This window comes from Bufo bufo, chromosome 1 (assembly GCF_905171765.1).
Source record: "Bufo bufo chromosome 1, aBufBuf1.1, whole genome shotgun sequence".
NCBI lineage: Eukaryota > Metazoa > Chordata > Amphibia > Anura > Bufonidae > Bufo > Bufo bufo.
The window spans coordinates 427,603,708-427,623,787 of record NC_053389.1 but is presented as its reverse complement, the minus strand read 5'-3'; the positions used below and the strand labels follow the sequence as shown (position 1 = coordinate 427,623,787).

At 41.9% G+C, this 20,080-nt stretch overlaps 1 protein-coding gene across 1 annotated transcript in view; it reads left to right on the top strand.

Moving 5' to 3' along the window:
- The window catches only part of FBXO38 (F-box protein 38), a 102,812-nt gene that overhangs the window by 38,571 nt on the left and 44,161 nt on the right, over positions 1–20,080 (top strand). Inside the window, exons 14-16 of the mRNA XM_040406601.1 lie at positions 3,707–3,889; positions 5,460–6,110; positions 6,207–6,304. Coding sequence (XP_040262535.1) covers positions 3,707–3,889; positions 5,460–6,110; positions 6,207–6,304 — 932 coding nt within the window. The remainder of the gene's footprint in view (positions 1–3,706; positions 3,890–5,459; positions 6,111–6,206; positions 6,305–20,080) is intronic.

Sequence of the window (20,080 nt, the reverse complement as noted above, 5' to 3'; positions counted from 1 at the left end):
CTTTCTTCCCCCCAGTTGGCGGGTGATCACGACGGACGCCAGCCTCTCGGGTTGGGGAGCGGTCCTCGACTCTCTCACAGTCCAGGGTCTTTGGTCTGCTCAGGAGTCCTCCCTGCAGATAAATGTGCTCGAGCTCAGGGCAATTTTCCTGGCACTGTCTCACTGGACCCCACGTCTCCGCAGTCTCCCGGTCCGGGTTCAAACAGACAATTCCACCGCCGTGGCTTATCTGAACCACCAAGGGGGCACCAGGAGCGTGATGGCCTTGCAGGAAGCCTCCCATATCCTGCGCTGGACCCACGTTCCCGTCCTCTCCGCGGTACACATTCCCGGGGTCGACAATTGGGCGGCAGACTTCCTCAGTCGTCAGCTAGTCGACCCGGGCGAATGGTCTCTACACCCAGAGGTGTTCCTCCAACTTTGTCACCGATGGGGAACTCCGGACGTGGATCTTTTCGCGTCACGTCTCAACCACAGGATCCCGCTCTATGTCGCGCGGTCCAGAGACCCTCAGGCTTTTGCGGTAGACGCCCTAGTTCTGCCTTGGCCTCAGTTCAACCTTCTGTACCTGTTCCCCCCCCCCCCATTCCCCTCCTGCCCCGAGTGCTCAAGCGTCTCAAGGCAGCCCGGGTTTCGGCAATCCTGGTGGCTCCGGATTGGCCCCGCTGGGCGTGGTACGCAGATCTAGTGTTTCTGCTCGCCGACGTCCCGTGGCGACTTCCTCTGCGCCACGATCTCCTTTCTCAGGGTCCTCTGTACCACCCGAATTTACCTCAGCTTCGTTTGACGGCGTGGCCGTTGAGACCGCGGTCTTGAAATCCCGTGGCCTCTCGGATTCTGTCATTCAGACGATGCTTCACGCTCGCAAACCCCAGTCAGCCCGTATTTACTACCGGACCTGGAGAGCGTATTTTGCCTGGTGCGAGTCTGGGCGTTTCCGCCCTCTCCATTTCTCCGTCCCTAACGTTCTGGCCTTCCTTCAGGCCGGTTTTGAGAAGGGTCTTCGCCTGGCTTCTCTCAGAGGACAGATTTCGGCCCTCTCAGTCCTTTTCCAACGTCCCGTGGCCTCGCGGCTCAGGTTAGGACTTTTCTACAGGGTGTCGCTCGCCGAGCCCCTCCCTTTCGTTTTCTAGTGGAGCCGTGGGACCTGAATCTCGTCCTTGACGCCCTTCAGTCTTCTCCCTTCGAGCCTTTGGCAGAGATATCTCTGTCGTTTGTCTCGTTCAAGGTGGCCTTCTTAGTGGCAGTCACCTCCATCCGCCGGGTTTCCGAACTAGCGGCGCTTTCTTGCCGTTCGCCTTTCCTGGTTTTCCATCAGGACAAGGTGGTGTTGCGTCCCGTTCCCTCTTTTCTTCCAAAGGTGGTTTCCTCGTTTCATATCAATGAAGAGATCGTCCTAATCATATCAACGTTCCCTCTTTTCTTCCAAAGGTGGTTTCCTCGTTTCATATCAATGAAAAGATCTTCCCTCTTTCTGCCCTAATCCTTCTCACCCTAGGGAGAAATCCCTCCATTGCCTTGATGTTGTTCGGGCCCTTCGCCTGTACCTTCGCCTCACGGAACCCTTCCGTCGTTCGGATTCCCTTTTCGTGGTCCCGGCGGGTCCTCGTAGGGGTTTGCCTGCCTCCAAGGCCACCATCTCTCGCTGGGTTCGGTCGGCTGTCAAGGAGGCCTATATCGCAAAGGGCCGTGCTCCCCCTTCCAGGTTGACCGCTCATTCGACTAGGGCAGTTGGGGCTTCCTGGGCAGTGCGTCATCAGGCATCTGCTTCCCAGGTTTGCCGGGCCGCCACCTGGGCGTCAGTTCACACTTTCTCTAAGTTTTACCACATTCATTCTCTGGCTTCCGCTGACGCTAGCCTGGGGCGCAAGGTTCTGCAAGCAGCTGTGCTTTAGATTGGCGACATGGCGTTCTTCTTCCCTCCCTCAGGGACTGCTTTGGGACGTCCCATGGTGCTGTGTCCCCCAATGCCATGCACGAGAAAAGTGGATTTTTTGTACTCACCGTAAAATCCTTTTCTCGTAGTAGGCATTGGGGGACACAGATCCCGCCCTTTTTTCTTATTGAGTTTCTTCTTGTTGTGGTCCCGGCGATTTGTGGTCGTTGGGTTCCCCAGTTGAAGACTTGTTGGCGTTCAGTTTCTGTTTGTTCAGGTGTGTGGCGTTCCTACTGCTTTTGTTCCGACTGGTGTGTCTCGGCTCTTGCAGAGGGGTATAGCCCACCTGGGCGGAGCCAACACTTTTGTGTTTCTAGTGTCAGCTGGGCATATACCCATGGTGCTGTGTCCCCCAATGCCTACTACAAGAAAAGGATTTTACGGTGAGTACAAAAAATCCACTTTTAACGCTCATTGGCACTGCGCCACCAATGTTTATTATACTGGGGTGTTGGGGGGGCGCACTGTGCCACCAATGAAGATAAACTGGCCTGTTAATACAAATACAGGAGGCGGGTGCCGGAATCAAATAGCCGGCACTTAACCTCTATGACAGGGAGTTGCGATCCGCTGCAGCTAACCCCTCAGGTACTGCACCCGAAGGGTTAACTGCCGCTGATCGCAGCTCCCTGTCAGAGGTCGGGTGCCGGCTATTTGATTACAGCACCCGCCTCCTGTATTTGTATTAACAGGTCCGTTATCTTCATTGGTGGCCCAGTGGCCACAGCCCCTCCCCTCCTCCTCCAGTCTCTCTTCTCAGTGGCGGCGGCAGCAAAGGGGAGAGGAAGAGACTCCTCCACTGCGCTGCTGAGAAGAACATCGGCGGCGAGGCAGAGAACTATCAGCTCCTGTGCCCCGTCGCTGTATTCAACTGCAGAGCTGCGGCGGCAGGTCTTGTCGCAAATGGCGACAAGACTAAATAGTCTTGTTGCCATTTGTAAATTCTAAGTCGCTTTGGCGACCATTTTGGTCGCCATCTGGAGCCCTGATATGAATAGGTTTTTTATGTCTAAATAGTGTAAAAATAAATGTAAACTATGATAAAAAATTTTTTTATTTTGCATCACCGTATTCTGACTCAAATAACTTTTTAAAAATTATGTCTACTGAGCTATAGAAGCAATAAAAAAAATGGCAAATCGGCCATTTTGACCCTTTTTTCCATTATGCTATTCGCCGTATTGAAATTTTTTTTTATGTTTTAATGGTACGGGCGTTTTTGGTCGCAGTGATACCCATGATGTTTATATTTATTTTTAATTAGGTATTTATTTTTATACCGGCATTTTTTGTGGTGATTTTGAAGCTCATATATGAGGCTAAAAATTCGGTTCTTTAATTTTTCATTTTGTGCTATCAGGGATTTTTAAAATGATTTTTAAACTGCAGATTGTTCATTTCTTATTCTGGCCTGCCATCTGGTGACCAAAATAAGAATTGCAGCATGAACACTATAAGCCTCGTCAGCGAGGCTTACAGTGTTCAGCGCAACTACCAATGCCCCCATTGGCCGCAGGGGGCATCGGTAAGAATCCCGGAAGCGCAAGCCTTTAATTACCGCGATCAGCATTATTGCTAGTCACGGTAATTAGCCACAGGTCTCTGCTGTATGAAACAGCAGAGACCCACCAGCCGTGGCGCACGCTGCACGTGCGAGCGGCCGCCATGATTACACATCGCTCCAGCGCCGTACATGTATGGAGCTGGTAGCAAAAGGGTTGAGGTATTAAAATGAATGGCTGTCCTGACACATCTGTACATGTACTGCAGGTCCCAGTGGTTTGCAGCCTGCTGTAAAAACTGCACCAATCACTGTCCATGATTCTGACAGTGAGGATGAAGATGACCTTGGCAGTGGCTCCAATGCTGGTAACGCATCTGTCAACAACTATCCTCAAGAGGAAGATAAAGGTTTTCAGTTGTCTGAACCTCAGGACACCACGAATGATTGTGGTGAGTATATTGTGTTCTAGTGCAGTCAACTGTTTCTGAATCCAGCCTTGTTCGGCCAGTAGTTGTGTGTCAGCAGGCAGCTCCTACAACATGCAGTTAATAATAATAATACTAATGTATTTTATTCTGTTTATGACCTAAAAACATTCCTAGAAACTCCATACTTAATATAGTCCATAAAGCTTAGATAACAGTGCTTTCCGGTGGGAGTCATAAGGTCTTTATATGTCTTTATACCTGCAGAATTGGATGTGAAGATCACGTTTTCCCTTGACTGGCTACAATTTTAACCCTTAGGATACCAGAGGTTTTTTCTTTTTTGCGGTTTCATTTTTCTTCCCTATCTTCCTTGAGGCATAACTTTATTTTCCCGTTCACATATCCATATGAGGGCTTATTTTTTCGGGACAAGTTGTACTTTCTAATGCCACCATTTAATATGGCATACAATGTAGTGGGAAGCTGAAAATTTTTTCCAAATTGGGTGGAATTGTAAAAAAAATGCAATTCCTTCACTATTTTACAGGTTTTGTTTCTGCAGCGTTCCCTTTGCAGTAAAACTGACCTGTGCCCTTCATTCTCTGGGTCAGTACAATTACAACGATACCACATATGTATATATTTTTTTTTATGTCTAAATAGTGTAAAAATAAATTAAAACTTTTTTTTTTTTTTTTTTACATTGCCATATTCTGACCCTCATAACTGAGCTGTGTGGGGGCTCAATTTTTGCTGTAGGATCTGTAGTTTTTATTGATTTTGGAGTGTGTGTGACTTTTTATTACATATTTTTGGGTAAGAGAAGCGATAAAAAATTTTTTTATTTTTTTCGTTACGCCATTCGCCATATTGAAAAAATATTTTTGTATTTTAATAGTACGAGCGTTTTCGGACGCGGTGATGCCCATGATGTTTAAGTTAATGTTTGAGGCTACAAAGCGCATTTTTTTTATTTATTTATTTATTTTTTATATTGTGAACCATCTTGGTTTTTATAGATCCATAATGAGAGGAGAATTGCTAATTTCTTATGTTGGCGCCTGCCACCTGCTGGCCAAAATAAGAATTGCAGCTTCAATACCCTGGGTCTTTTCAGAGAGACCAAGTGTATTGAATTCAATTACCGGCATCCTCATTGGCTGCAGAGGATGCCGGTAAGAAGGTTTTTGCGCTTTTGAATGCCGTTATCACACTTGATCACGGCATCTAAAGGCTTTAATGACCACGATCGGCATTATTGCCGGTCGCGATTATTAGCCGCGTGTCTCTGCTCTTTGAAACAACGGAGACCCGCTGGCCATATTTGCCCATCGCTTCAGCGCCGTATATATGTACGTCGCGGGAAGCGAATGGTTTAAGCAAAAGCTAATATTTCATTTTCCCCTATGTCTAATATATAATGAGTGGTTTTCTGATCTTGGCATTATAAGTTCCTGTATGATCACGAGTGTCTACTGTACTGTTCTAAGAGCCGTCTTCAAAAAGCCTGAGTTCCCCTGTTAACAGTTGCCACAAACCACATATTTGTCCATTTTTACCCTTTTTTTTTTTTTTTTTGCCTTCCTTCCAGCTGTAAGTGGTAAAGGTAAAACACCTTTGAGGAAAAAGTGCAATGTTGCCTTGAAGAGTCCAGCTCAGCAAACTGCACCAAGTGAAGAAAGTAGCTGTGAAAAGGGGTGCCAAGTGACAAGTGAACAGATAAAAGCTGATATGAAGGCAGCCAGTGACCCCTCTGACAGAAGCAAAGGAAAAGATTGTTCGAATGAAGTGAATGCAGCAGGTGACGTTATAGATGCAAATGACCAAAATATGGAGACAGATCAGTCTTTGAATGAGAGCTCTGATTCTGCCGTGGAAGTAGATTTATGTACTTGTAATAGATCAGAAGATTTGGAGCTGAATGCTGCTCAGGGACAAGAGACAGGTACATTATGTCCTCATTGCTCCAAAAATGTGAAGCAGGAACAAAATTCACAAAGGAGAAATAGCGGAAGTTGTGACCTACCACAGCCTTCAACCAGTCACCCCTCTCCAGGGGATGGCTCTGAATGCACTCTCAGGACTCCATGCAATGGAGCAAACAGGACTAATTCAGGTATAGGGGTGGATTCAAATGCATCTTCTACAAACAACAGGGTACAGCAAGGGGGTGCTAATCCAAACAGGCCTCTCACAAGAGCAAGAACAAGGCTGTCTCAGGTGTCTCTTATTTCTGATGGAGGTGAGTTCCATTTGTATTTTATTTTCTGCTTCTGTCAGTTTCCATCTTGTCATAAGTAGTCAGTTTCATCGTTCTAATGTAATATTTTGTTTTAAGAATCCACGCCAAAAAGCAGAAAAGCTGTAAAGAGGAAACGCACGGCTGATAAATCTACAAGCACCAGTGATCCAGTTATTGAAGATGACCATGTCCAGGTAGATTCACAATAAATAAATAAATAAAAAAATAAAATATATATATATATATATATATATATGTAGGTCAACATTTACACAGTGTATCACATATTGTATACCAATTGTCGGAGATCTCACAGTGCCATCAATATTATACACATTAGTCTACATTATATTTCACACATGGCCTTTTTCAATGAATTGTTTCATAGTTTCTTCAAGATAAAAAAAAAACAAAACTGTCTCATAAAACTTCCAATAGTCAGTGGTTGTCCGTCTCCTGTGTGTAGCAACACTTGAGCTACATAATAAGTAGCAGGGGTTACATACAACAGAAATGTATGTGGTGTATAGGAAGCCATTATTAAGGAATTCACAATTAAATGCACACTAATCCTAAATATTGATACAACCTAGGCACCATGGAAATGCAGTAATCTGCAGGCAGCATGTTATAGAGCAGAAGATGCTGAGCAAATTGATACATTTGTAGTCCTGTTCAATGTTTGGTAGCCGCCCCTGCATGACAACATACAGAGGCAGCTGTCACTGATAGTTTTCTGAGATTTTTATGCTGATGACCTATCCTCAGGATAGGTCATCATTATCTGATGGGTAGGGATCCGACTCCCAGGACCACCGACAATCAGCTGCTTGAGAAGGCAGCGGTGCTACTGTGAGCGCCACTGCCTTCTCTCTGCTTTTCTTAGGCTGAGTGACGAAACGTTCATATGTCACATGGCTTAGGCACAGCTCTGCCCCATTCAAGTGAATGGAACTGAGCGTAATACCAAGCAAAGCTGCTATACAATGTACGGCGCTGTGCTTGGTAAGCTCACAGGAGCACCACTGCCTTCTCAAACAGCTGATCAGCTGGGGTCCAGGGTGTTGGACCCCCAACAATTAGATACTAATAACTTATCCAGAATGGTTCCTTCTGATATCTACCATATTCATCTTGTACAGAGGCAGCACTCCTAGTAGCACTATTTAGAGGATCTGTTGGAAGGGTTGTTATTTTAAAAAGGACCTGTCACCACAAAATGCAGTGCAATCTGGAAGCAGCAAATTGTAGAGCAGGAGGAACTGATCACATTGATATATATTTTTATGGGGAAAGATTCTGTAAAATCTGTAATTTATACATTTATATCAGTTTTTTCAATTTCTTAAGAAAAGCTATCTGTACAGGGAGGAGGTGTTATCAGTGACTGACAGCTATCACCGTAGGCACACTTATACACACAGTGCTATCAGTCACTGATAACACATCCCTCCTGTACTGATAGTTCTTCACAGAAAGTGGAAAAATCAGAGATATAGATATATAAATTACAGGTTTTACTGAATATGTTCCCATAAATATATATATCGATCTGCTCTGCTCCTCCTGCTCTATAACATGGTGGAGTCCACCACATATTTCACTGCACTTCGCTCCCGCAATAGAAGGGGATCTTCAAGAACCAAATGGGTCTGGGTCAAAAAAAAAAGTAAAAATAAAAAAACACATTTATCACTGATTTAAAAATGAAAAAAAATAAAATTCCCTACACATGTTTGATATCACTGCGTCCGTAACGACCTGATCTATAAAATGGTCATGTTACTTTACCCGCACGGTGAACGCCATAAAAAAATTAAAATATGATGAAATTTAAATTTTGCCCACCTTACTTCCCAAAAAAGGTTATAAAAGTGGTCAAAAAAGTCATACGTACGCCAAAATAGTACCAATCAAACCTTCAACTCATCCCGCAAAAAATGAGCCCCTACCTAAGACAATCGCTTAGGCTACTTTCACACTAGCGTTCGGAGCGGGTCCGTCTGATGTTTCATCAGACGGATCCGCTCCTATAATGCAGACGTTTGCATCTGTTCAGAACGGATCCGTCTGCATTTTAACTTAGAAAAATTTCTAAGTGTGAAACTAGCCTGAGCGGATCCGTCCAGACTTTACATTGAAAGTCAATGGGGGACGGATCCGCTTGAAGATTGAGCCATATTGTGTCATCTTCAAACGGATCCGTCCCCATTGACTTACATTGTAAGTCTGGACGGATCCGCTTGCCTCCGCACGGCCAGGCGGACACCCGAACGCTGCAAGCAGCGTTCAGGTGTCCGCTCGCTGAGCGGAGGCTGAACGCTGGCAGACTGATGCATTATCACCGGATCCGCCTCCACTCAGAATGCATTAGGGCAGTACGGATGCGTTCGGGGCCGCTTGTGAGCCCCTTCAAACGGAGCTCACGAGCGGACACCCGAACGCTAGTGTGAAAGTAGCCTAACTAAACAAAACTATGACTCTCAGACTATGGAGACACTAAAACATGATTTATTTTTTTTGTTTCAAAAATGATATTATTGTGTAAAACTAAAAAAAATAAAAGAAAGTATACATATTAGGTATCGCCACATCCGTAACGACCGGCTCTATAAAAATATTATGACATAACCCCTCAGGTTAACACTGTGTCAAAAAAATAAAAATAAAAACTGTGCTTAAAAACCATTTGTTTTGTCACCTTACGTCACTAAAAGTGCAACACCAAGCGATCAAAAAGGCGTATGCCCCCCAAAATGGTGCCAATCTAACCGTCATCTCATCCCGCAAAAAATGATACCCTACGTAAGACAATCGCCCAAAAAATTAAAAAACTATGGCTCTCAGACTATGGAGACACTAAAACATGTTTTTTTTTTTTTTTTTAAATGGATTTTCTTGTGTAAAACCTAAATAAATAAATAAAAAGTTATACATATTAGGTATTGCCACATCCATAAGAACCTGCTCTATAAAAATACCACATGACCTAACCACTCAGGTGAACACTATAAAAACGGTGTCAAAAAAGCTATTTTTTTGTTACCTTACATCACAAAAAGTGTAATAGAAATGCCCCATATTATTGCCGGTTGCGGTAATTAGCCGCAGGTCTCTGCTGTTTGAAACAGCAGACACTTGCTGGCCATGACGCCTGCTGCACTCGCTGGTAGCGAAAGGGTCAAAAACTACTCAGTAAATTTACCTGCATTCATATAGAAAACTGGATAACAATTAGTCATTTAGCAGTTTTAACCGTTCTTTACACAAGAATGAAAAAGTAGCACATTAGTATCATCACCGGATCAGGCTAGCACCTTACAGAAAGTAATGGTGTTATTTACAGAACACACAAATTTGAGTCATTTAGACTTGAATTTGTCCCCAGTAGTCCTGCAGCGGGAGCTTCTCATTGCTATTTCTGCATGACGATAATTACTAAATTAAGTTTCTTTTGTCTATCTGTATTTGTGCCAGCAAATAAAGTCTTGTCTTCACCACATAATCACACAAGACAAGGCACGGCTATCCACACTGATAATTTCATTGACTATAGGTGGTTTTAAATTTGTTTTTAATTAACAGTTTAGCCTCCATTTAGACTGTAGAATCTATAACTGAGCATCATATATTTCGTTAATTCAGCAATATATATGGATCTTTTTATTTTATTCATACATATTGGTGAATGACAAATGAGCTTTACAACTTTAAGGGCCAGTTCACAGTTTTTTCCAGTGGAAATTACACCTGCGCTGAAGTTTGGGCGCATCGTTTCTGCATCCGTTTCTGTTTCAGTGGGAGGCAGCTCTGAAGATCACGCAGTTTCGCTATGTTCAGCGCTGCTTTCCTTTGAAAAGAATGGGAGGCAGAAATGATGCGGCTGCCGGTGCAATTTCAGGGTTGGTGTTGTCTTCCGAAATTCCACGGGGGAAAAATAAAACAATGTGAACAGGCCCTAAAGTGTAACTGTCATTTCATTTTCGAATATTGTGTAGGGACAGGGATACTAAATGGGTCGGCAATGATGTTGGATAGTTTAATATGAATAAATCATGTATACACACAGGAAAAACAGTTATGGTTTGTGATGGCTCACCTGGTAGTTGGATAGTTGTATATGGAGTTGTGTAGTTGTATATGGAGTCGGTGCCCCAACCAATATAGACTTACCCAGTCTATAAGACAGAAAATAGATATAAAATATATGATGGTTGTGTACACCTCATTTGGAAGAATTATATCCAACACTTACGAGCGTAGGTGCTGCACTCGGAAAGTGGCTGCTGATGGAGGGTTTCGTCAGTCAGCGGCCTCCATTCGAGTACACTGGAGACAGAATGCACATGCAGTAGTTTCCTTATCTGTGCCAAGTGTAAGTGAATGGAGGCTGCTGATGGACAGCATCATCCATCAGTGGCCATGTTCTGCCTATTGCTAGCTGCATGCATGAGCTGTTATCAGCACATGTACAAATAGTAATATAAACAGGCCAAACCCTTTAAACATTTTTATAAGGGAAATAAGTTTCTTTGTACTAGAAAACAGGGCTTAAAGAGTCTTAGCAAAGCTGTAAGTGAATGTTGCCAAGAAGAGTCTGTCTTCATTTCTTCTGGATGCTCAAGATGCATGTGTGTAACGTACAGAGACATGCAGCCTGCTAGTTGTAACTAACCAAGCCCCTTGGTATGTACGTGTGACCTAACTATCGCTATACATCACGCTGCCTATCTGACTTGTTACACCCAGGCGTCTTTAGCACGTAGTAGAATGCTGAAGACAGACTCTTCTTAGTAACACTAACTTAGAGCTGTGCTAAGAAGACTCTTTACTCCCTATTTTATGGTATAAAGAAACATCTTTCGCTAGTAAAGCATACTACAAAAATACATATGTTGGTTTGTGGTGGCTCACCCCACTATTGTATATGGAATGGGTGCCCCAACTGATATAGACACACCCCGTCTATACAAAATGATCAATGTATAGAGTAGTTGTGCACACCTCATCTGGAATAATGCAACTTACACATAGAGAAATATATTAATTAAAATTTAATCCAATAATTGTATGGCAGTATATACGGAGTCTTAGAGACACTCAGGGGCGAACCAGGATCAGGTAGGCCAATGGGTGTCTTAGATGGTCCCCATATGGTTATATACCTCTAACTGTTCAGAGAGCGTAATATAATGGATATTATTGTAGATATAAGGAGTCAAGGAGACACTCAAGGGCAGACCAAGATCAGGCGGGCCAATGGGTGCCTCAGATAGTCCCCATATGATTATAAACCTCTGATCATTCAGAGAAAGTAATATTGTATATATAAAAATTGATATGTAAAATATGACAATTCTCTTCAAGCAGGTAAGATCATTAATCAAAATTCATCAATATAGTGGTCGGAATTCATCCACAATTCAAACAAGTAAAAACACTATCCAAGATAGAACCACAATAAATATTAAATATGCAAATAAATGCAAACGTGAGAAATATATAATATTGTGATCAATTCATATAGTGAGTCCACTTTTAAAGAATTATAACGTGAGTCCACCTTTAAAAATTAACTAAAGTGAGTCCACCTGTAAAAAACCTATAACGATCATTTGAATATAGGATGTTTCCACCTATGTATGAGGAGTTCCACCTATAAGGTAAAAGGAAATGGAAATTCTTTTTGTCAACAAAACATTACATAATGATGTTAAAAAGACTGAAAACTGATAATAAAGAGTTATCTGATTTTAAGGAAAAAGGAGAGGGAGGGTTCCCACCTCTATATTATAGAAAATTGTGTTTACAGATCCTTTATCCACACCGGAGTTGCACTGGTAAAAATATATAATAAAAAGTTCATCCACTGTAAAAAGCAGCAATAGCTATTGCAATAAATGGCTTCAAATGGTTCCAATTGTATAACAAAGTGTCGCCACAGTATTGAAATAAGGTATCATAACCTGGGATATATTAGTAGTTATTGCGACTTTCAGCGGTTCCTGTAATTGTAAGTAATCGGGCTAGGAGGCAATGTCCTTACTTACAGTTTGGTGATTCGACTGGAACACAGCCTGGCAGTATCGTAGTGCAGCCGAGAGTCAGCCGCTATACTACGTATCTGCCGCGGGTGATATTTGTGATCCCGGTGTTTGGAGCAGTAGGTTAATGTTGCTTATGCCTGTGGCCGCGGCGTCCCACGTGCCTACAGCGCTGACGATGTCCTGAGTTTCCGGCGTCTCCTTCTGGTCAGGAATAATTACCAGAATTGCAGGGTCTTAATACTCATGGTATTAGATACCGCTTGGATAATAAAAGTTAGAGCGCTCTAACGAGAAACTTCAAAATGATGAATAGCGTCCAAGACACCCATTGGCCTACCTGATCCTGGTTCGCCCCTGAGTGTCTCTAAGACTCTGTATATACTGCCATACAATTATTGGATTCAATTTTAATTAATATATTTCTCTATGTGTAAGTTGCATTATTCCAGATGAGGTGTGCACAACTACTCTATACTTTACATACTACAAAAATGTTTAACATCACTGTCCCTACACTATATTAAAAATAATTTAAAACAACAGTTACACTTTAAAGGCTATGGGCATCTCTGCAGTGACTTTAATATTGTTTCCTAAATAAAAACGTGTCCAAAATAAAAAATTAAAGCAACTTTCTATGTAGTCTTATGTCTATATAGTCAGTATATGTAACTACATCACATACTGTAGGTGGATGTCCATTTGGAATAGTTTTGATAGTACACTGTTCCCGACTTTGTGGGCTCTTTCTGTTCTCCACTTCCCTACTTTCCAGATTAGAGTCTTATTACACTGCTCTATATCCAGACAGGACGTCTGTGGGTAGAAAGTAAACACGTTAAATAACGCTCGTTTGCATCAGCCTATTACACAGTCAAATGCAAAGTGAATTTTTAGTTCTATTCAATATCGGCAGCAATAGGTGGCAATAGTTTTGCATCTTTCATCCTGAGGGCTGGGTCTCCTAGGCAACTGTCAGCCTCTTACTGTGTAAGACGCTGACAGTTCAATTCAGTACAATACAGAATGTATGGTACTTAATTGAAACAGGGATCAAACCTTGAAAAGGTGAAGTCCCACAGTGGGACGAATATAAAAAGTGTTTTTTTATAATTAAAAAAAATTAAAGTTTCAAGTAAAAAAAAAAAAAAAAGCCCCCTCACCATAAAACAGACATATTGGGTATCGCCGCGTCCGTAACGACATGCTCTATAAAAATGTCACATATTCTACCACCTCAGGTGAACGCCCTAAATTTTTTTTTAAAACTGAGCAGAAAATGCCACAAAAAGTGTTATTTCAAGCGATCAAAAAGACCTATGTACCCCAAAAATGCGAAACGCACAATGCAGGTGTCCGTGTTTTGCGGATCCGCCAAACACATACAGACGTGTGAATGAACCCTTACAGGGAAAAAATAGATTAAAATGGAAGATCTGCAACAAAAAAAAGTGAAATTTAGAAATTTCACCTCTATATTCCTTTCATTCTTGTGGAACACCTAAAGGGTTAACAAAGTTTTTATATATCAGTTTTGAATCTCGCTCCTTCTCCCTGGCTGTGAGTGGTCCGCTCTGGTTGGATAGTGGTCACAGGCAGGGAGAAGGAGACGCCCACAGCAGAAGACTGCGTCTCCTCCCGTTGCGCGTTTACTGCTCATTGTAATACAGCGCGCCAAATCATCGGGGGGGCCACAGTGGACGAATGGGGGGGCTTTTTAAAAAAAAACAACACCCATGGCATCAGTGGGGGCCGCCCTACAAGGTAATACCATAATTAGCCTATGTCAAAACTGATGAAAGGTCCTCTTTAAAGTGTTTCTGTGATCAGAAATGATGTTATGTAGCGGACTGACATAAGCAATAGTCAGCTACATAACGTTATTTCTCATGACAGAAACCCTTTAACCACTTGCCTACAGCTGCACAACTTAATACATTGGGATGGTAGGCTGTCAACTGTAACCCACCGTGTATAGATGATGGGTTACATAACGATCTTCTGGCACTCTGTGGCGCTGCAGATCACTGCACTGTCATTAGACAGCTGCAGTCACAGTGAAGATCCCCAAGACCAGCCAAAGTGGTCTCCGGGCATGTGATCATTGTGACAAGTGTCACACTGGTCCTGTGTGAAGAAAAAGTATATAAAGCTGGCAAGGGCACTTTTAGTTATGTGAGCGTGAACCCTGCTGGCTGTAAAGTGAACTGTGAATTAACCCCTTCATGTCTTGACTGTGATAGGAAGGGGTTAATTCATTTTTTTTTTTTCCTCTTTTCTAAAAAAAAAAAAAATAATAGATAAAAAGTAAAAAGGCTAAAAATGATAGGTATTCGTTTTAGGAATAGTATAGCACACTTTGTAAACACAGAAATATAAGTTATTTTTTGTAATAGTAAAGCGGACTTTGTGTAAAATATACAAATGTATTCCCATTTTTTTCCCTTTTCTTTCATAAAAAATGGTCATGTTTAGCAATATACCGTATATATATTTTTTTACCACAAAACATTTAATTTTTATTGAAAATACTTTAAGAAGCAGTCATCAGAAAGCAATACACAAATAATCAACATACATAGATAGCATTACAATACAACAACATCAATTAGCTGTAACATTAAAGTGGTTTTCTGGGATTACTAGGAGCAGGAAAGGTAAAAGAATTACAGCTACCTTGATGATCTGCATTTGTAACACCCCAGAATGGCGTTACCACTTCTGCACCTTGCTACTGTCTTTATTGGTCTAACCTCATGTCATCTTATGCATTTATTCCAGGTCCTCTACGTTGTGCATTTCTTTATTTATTTTATTTTTTATTGAAAATCAAACAATTATTCTCCATACATCTTCAAGATCATTATTACTTTTCTTCCTTTTTACCCCTACCCATAATACCCTCCCAACCCACCATCCCCTTTGTGATGCGTATCTCTGAAGAGGAGTCAAAACCAGGAGGACTAACATTTCCAAACACCCCATATCCTAGTCCATTTATCCTCTATTTCTCTGTTTATAAAGAACCTTCTCATATCTCTTGATCTTATTCACCAAGTTTAACCATGTAGTCAGATTTGATATATTCCGTGAAAACCAGACCCATGTGATCAGAAGTCTTGCCAATGACATTACTTTTAACAAGTGAATCTTTTTAGGGATCACTACTTTAAGTTTTTCAGTAATAACCGTGTCAATTGCTTCCCAATACTCTTTTTTTTTTAATTCTATACAAAACCAAAACATGTGAAAAAATCAGCCCCAGGTGATTCACACCGTGGGCAATTAGATGTATTTCTCAAACTACAACTGTTAAGCTATAATGGCGTGACGTACATTCTATGTAGAATGTTAGATTGCACCAAGACGTGGTTAAAATTGTGAGACACTAATCTTAAATTAGACAATATACTTTCCGAGTCATCTACTTGTATCTTTGGACATTCAGTTCCCCAAGCTTTTTGACTGGAAGAAATTATATTGTAAAATCGTGCTTTAACTAATAATCTATAAAACTGAGCAATCCTTAGGCTCCTTTCACACGGGCGAGTTTTCCGCGCGGGTGCAATGCGTGATTTGAACGCATTGCACCCGCACTGAATCCGGACCCATTAATTTCTATGGGGCTGTGCACATGAGCGGTGATTTTCAAGCATCACTTGTGCGTTGCGTGAAAATCGCAGCAACCTCTATTTTGTGCGTTTTTCACGCAACGCAGGCCCCATAGAAGTGAATGGGGCTGCGTGAAAATCGCAAGCATCTGCAAGCAAGTGCGGATGCGGTGCGATTTTCACACACGGTTGCTAGGAGATGTTCGGGATAGGGACCCGATCATTATTATTTTCCCTTATAACATGGTTATAAGGGAAAATAATAGCATTCTGAATACAGAATGCATAGTACAATAGGGCTGGAGGGGTTAAAAAAAATAAAAAATAATTTAACTCTCCTTAATCCACTTGTTCGCGCAGCTGTCATCTCTTCTGTCTTGTTCTGTGAGGAATAGGACCTTTGATGACGTCACTACTGGCACGAGTTTGCCGCAACGCATCCGGACCTTATCCGGACACGCTCGTGTGAAAGAGGCCTAACCCTGTGACCTAGATACCCCATTAATTCATTTAAATGTGTAGAAGTGTCTATATCTAACAAAGATTTATCTTCAAGACTAGAAAGTGCCAAACGAAGCTGAAAATACCTAAACCATGATAAATTAGTTATATTCTCTCTTTGTGCTAACTCTGAGAGCAAAAGTATATCTCCTTTCTTCACCATCTGTGCAACATAGAAATTTTTTTTTTTTTTGCCAGTATTGATCTTCTACTAATTCATCTAAAACCTGTAAGTGATAATTGTGCTAAAGTGGTGTACAATATAGGGATTGCTTTATTCCCAGGAATTCCCCAATATGGATTGATCAAAAGGAAAACTGGTAAACGTATTTTGACCGCTTTTTCCGGAGCTTGCTTGGAAGGATTCAGACCCAAGTCATCGGACAGATAAGGGGTTAACTTTTATTTGCAGGGTCGTCAATGCGTTTCGAGGGCTGGATTGCCCTCTTCTTCCAGACTGTATACACTTATGATACCTTGATGTCTCCTGTCCTTTTTCACTGCTCCTTTACAGACGGTCTGTAAAGGAGCAGTGAAAAAGGACAGGAGACATCAAGGTATCATAAGTGTATACAGTCCTGAAGAAGAGGGCAATCCATCCCTCGAAACGCATTGACGACCCTGCAAATAAAAGTTAACCCCTTATCTGTCCGATGACTTGGGTCTGAATCCTTCCAAGCAAGCTCCGGAAAAAGCGGTCAAAATACACTCACCTAAAGAATTATTAGGAACACCTGTTCTATTTCTCATTAATGCAATTATCTAGTCAACCAATCACATGGCAGTTGCTTCAATGCATTTAGGGGGGTGGTCCTGGTCAAGACAATCTCCTGAACTCCAAACTGAATGTCATAATGGGAAAGAAAGGTGATTTAAGCAATTTTGAGCGTGGCATGGTTGTTGGTGCCAGACGGGCCGGTCTGAGTATTTCACAATCTGCTCAGTTACTGGGATTTTCACGCACAACCCATTTCTAGGGTTTACAAAGAATGGTGTGAAAAGGGAAAAACATCCAGTATGCGGCAGTCCTGTGGGCAAAAATGCCTTGTGGATGCTAGAGGTCAGAGGAGAATGGGCCGACTGATTCAAGCTGATAGAAGGGCAACATTGACTGAAATAATCACTCGTTACAACCGAGCTATGCAGCAAAGCATTTGTGAAGCCACAACACGCACAACCTTGAGGCGGATGGGCTACAACAGCAAAAGACCCCACCGGGTACCACCCATCTCCACTACAAATAGAAAAAAGAGGCTGCAATTTGCACGAGCTCACCAAAATTGGACTGTTGAAGACTGGAAAAATGTTGCCTGGTCTGATGAGTCTCGATTTCTGTTGAGACATTCAAATGGTAGAGTCCAAATTTGGCGTAAACAGAATGAGAACATGTATCCATCATGCCTTGTTACCACTGTGCAGGCTGGTGGTGGTGGTGTAATGGTGTGAGGGATGTTTTCTGGGCACACTTTAAGCCCCTTAGTGCCAATTGGGCATCGTTTAAATGCCACGGGCTACCTGAGCATTGTTTCTGACCATGTCCATCTCTTCATGACCACCATGTACCCATCCTCTGATGGCTACTTCCAGCAGGATAATACACCATGTCACAAAGCTCAAATCATTTCAAATTGGTTTCTTGAACATGACAATGAGTTTACTGTACTAAAATGGCCCCCACAGTCACCAGATCTCAACCCAATAGAGCATCTTTGGGATGTGGTGGAACGGGAGCTTCGTGCCCTGGATGTGCATCCCTCAAATCTCCATCAACTGCAAGATGCTATCCTATTAATATGGGCCAACATTTCTAAAGAATGCTATTAGCACCTTGTGGAATCAATGCCACGTAGAATTAAGGCAGTTCTGAAGGCAAAAGGGGGTCCAACACCGTATTAGTATGGTGTTCCTAATAATTTTTTAGGTGAGTGTACGTTTACCAGTTTTCCTTTTGATCAATCCATATTGGGGAATTCCTGGGAATATAAAGGAATTGGGGTAGAATCACCATTTTAACTAGGGATATTCTATCGGCTCTAGATAGAGGAAGTCTAAGCCATATTGTAAATTCAGACCTCAGTTTGCTTATCAAAAGGTTCAAATTAAGGTGTAGAAAGTCTTCAATCTTGGGGGAAATCATCATACCCAACTAGTCGAAGGAGTCAGATCTTCAGCATACTCAAGGGCCCTTTACTGGGGAATTCAAAACTATCTACAGGCATAAGAGTAGTTTTTGACCAGTTAATGTGAAGACCTGAAACTTCACTAAAGGTCCTCTATTCCTAATGTCCCAAATCCTTCATTCCCAGAATCTTGCCTCACCTTAGCTGCGAGAGGCTCAATGTAAAAATCAAACAATAATTGGGAGAGAGTGCACACTTGATGGGTACCTCTACTCAATGGAAAACTATTTGTCAAACTCCCATTGATGTTCAGAATGGCCTTTGGGGAATTATACAAAAGCTTAATTATATTTATAAACCTGGCACCTAATCCCATTTTTTCTAAAACCCCCCAGGGGAATCTCCACTCCACCCTGTCAAAGGCCTTAGAGGCATCAAGAGACAGGATGGAACGAGATACCCACCGAAAGATTGCAGATTGGCAAACAGGCGATAAAGATTATAGTGTGTGCCCGTATCGGAAATAAAGCCATTCTGATCAGCATGTATAATTGATGTGATAACCTTAGCAAGCCTCGTAGCCAGGACCCTGGCAAAAAGCTTCACATCCGTATTTAATAATGAGATCAGCCTATATGACTCCATATCCAAAGGGTCCTTACCTTTTTTTAGTATTAATATTATCACAGCTTCTAACATTGATTCTGGAAGAATATCATCCTCAAGTGATTCAGTAAGCACCCTCAATAAACAAGGGAGACTAACCTCCCTATATTTACGATACAATTCATATGGGAATCCATCTGAACAAGGGGAGGAATTTCCCGAACAGGCTTTTAATGCTGCCTCTAACTAACACAGGGAAAAATCTGAATCGAGAGATTCTCTTTGGATGTCCGTAAGGACCGGCAAGGAGATGGAGTCCAAATAGACATCGATCATTTCATCTGGAACAATCTTATCTGATTTATATATCTCTGCAAAATGCCTAACAAATGTTCCTTTTATATACTCTTGATCTTCAATTATACCTTCCGATGAACGAATACTTAGTATTTTTTTTTTTTTTTTTTTTTTTTTTACTGGTTCGAGATCACCCTAGCCAGTATTTTCCAAGGGTGGCCTGATTCAACAAAATACCCTTGTCCCTTAAAAAATAGTCTCTGCTGGGCCCTATCCAGAAGAAAGTTGGAATATTCCTGACTGGCATTCTCCATAATTTCCCGATTTTTCTTCTGTTTTATTTTTGGAGAATTACATCATGGCGCCTGCCGCTGCATCTTTTGAAATCCTTTCTTTTATACCATACTCTTTTTCTTAAATTAGAGATCTTACTAACAAATACCATGCATCCCATACCAATTGAGTTTTTGCTGATTTATAATTAATATCCCAGAATCTGACAAATTCCTGTTCCATCCTTTTATGATTGTCTATTAAAGAAATCCAGTAGGGGTTTAGTCTAAAGGGGGATCTTACCCTATATTTATTATCCGCCATTAATACCTCAAGAGAAAATAGTACATGGTCGGATAGAGCCCTGGCCTCATATTTCATCTGCTTTATACATCTACAGTAGTTTTTATTTATCAGAGCCAGATCTATCCTAGACATAGAATTTCCCAATTTACTTACACAAGAGTACACTCTTTTCCCCCTCCCTACAAGACCCCATACATCAAGAAAGTCAG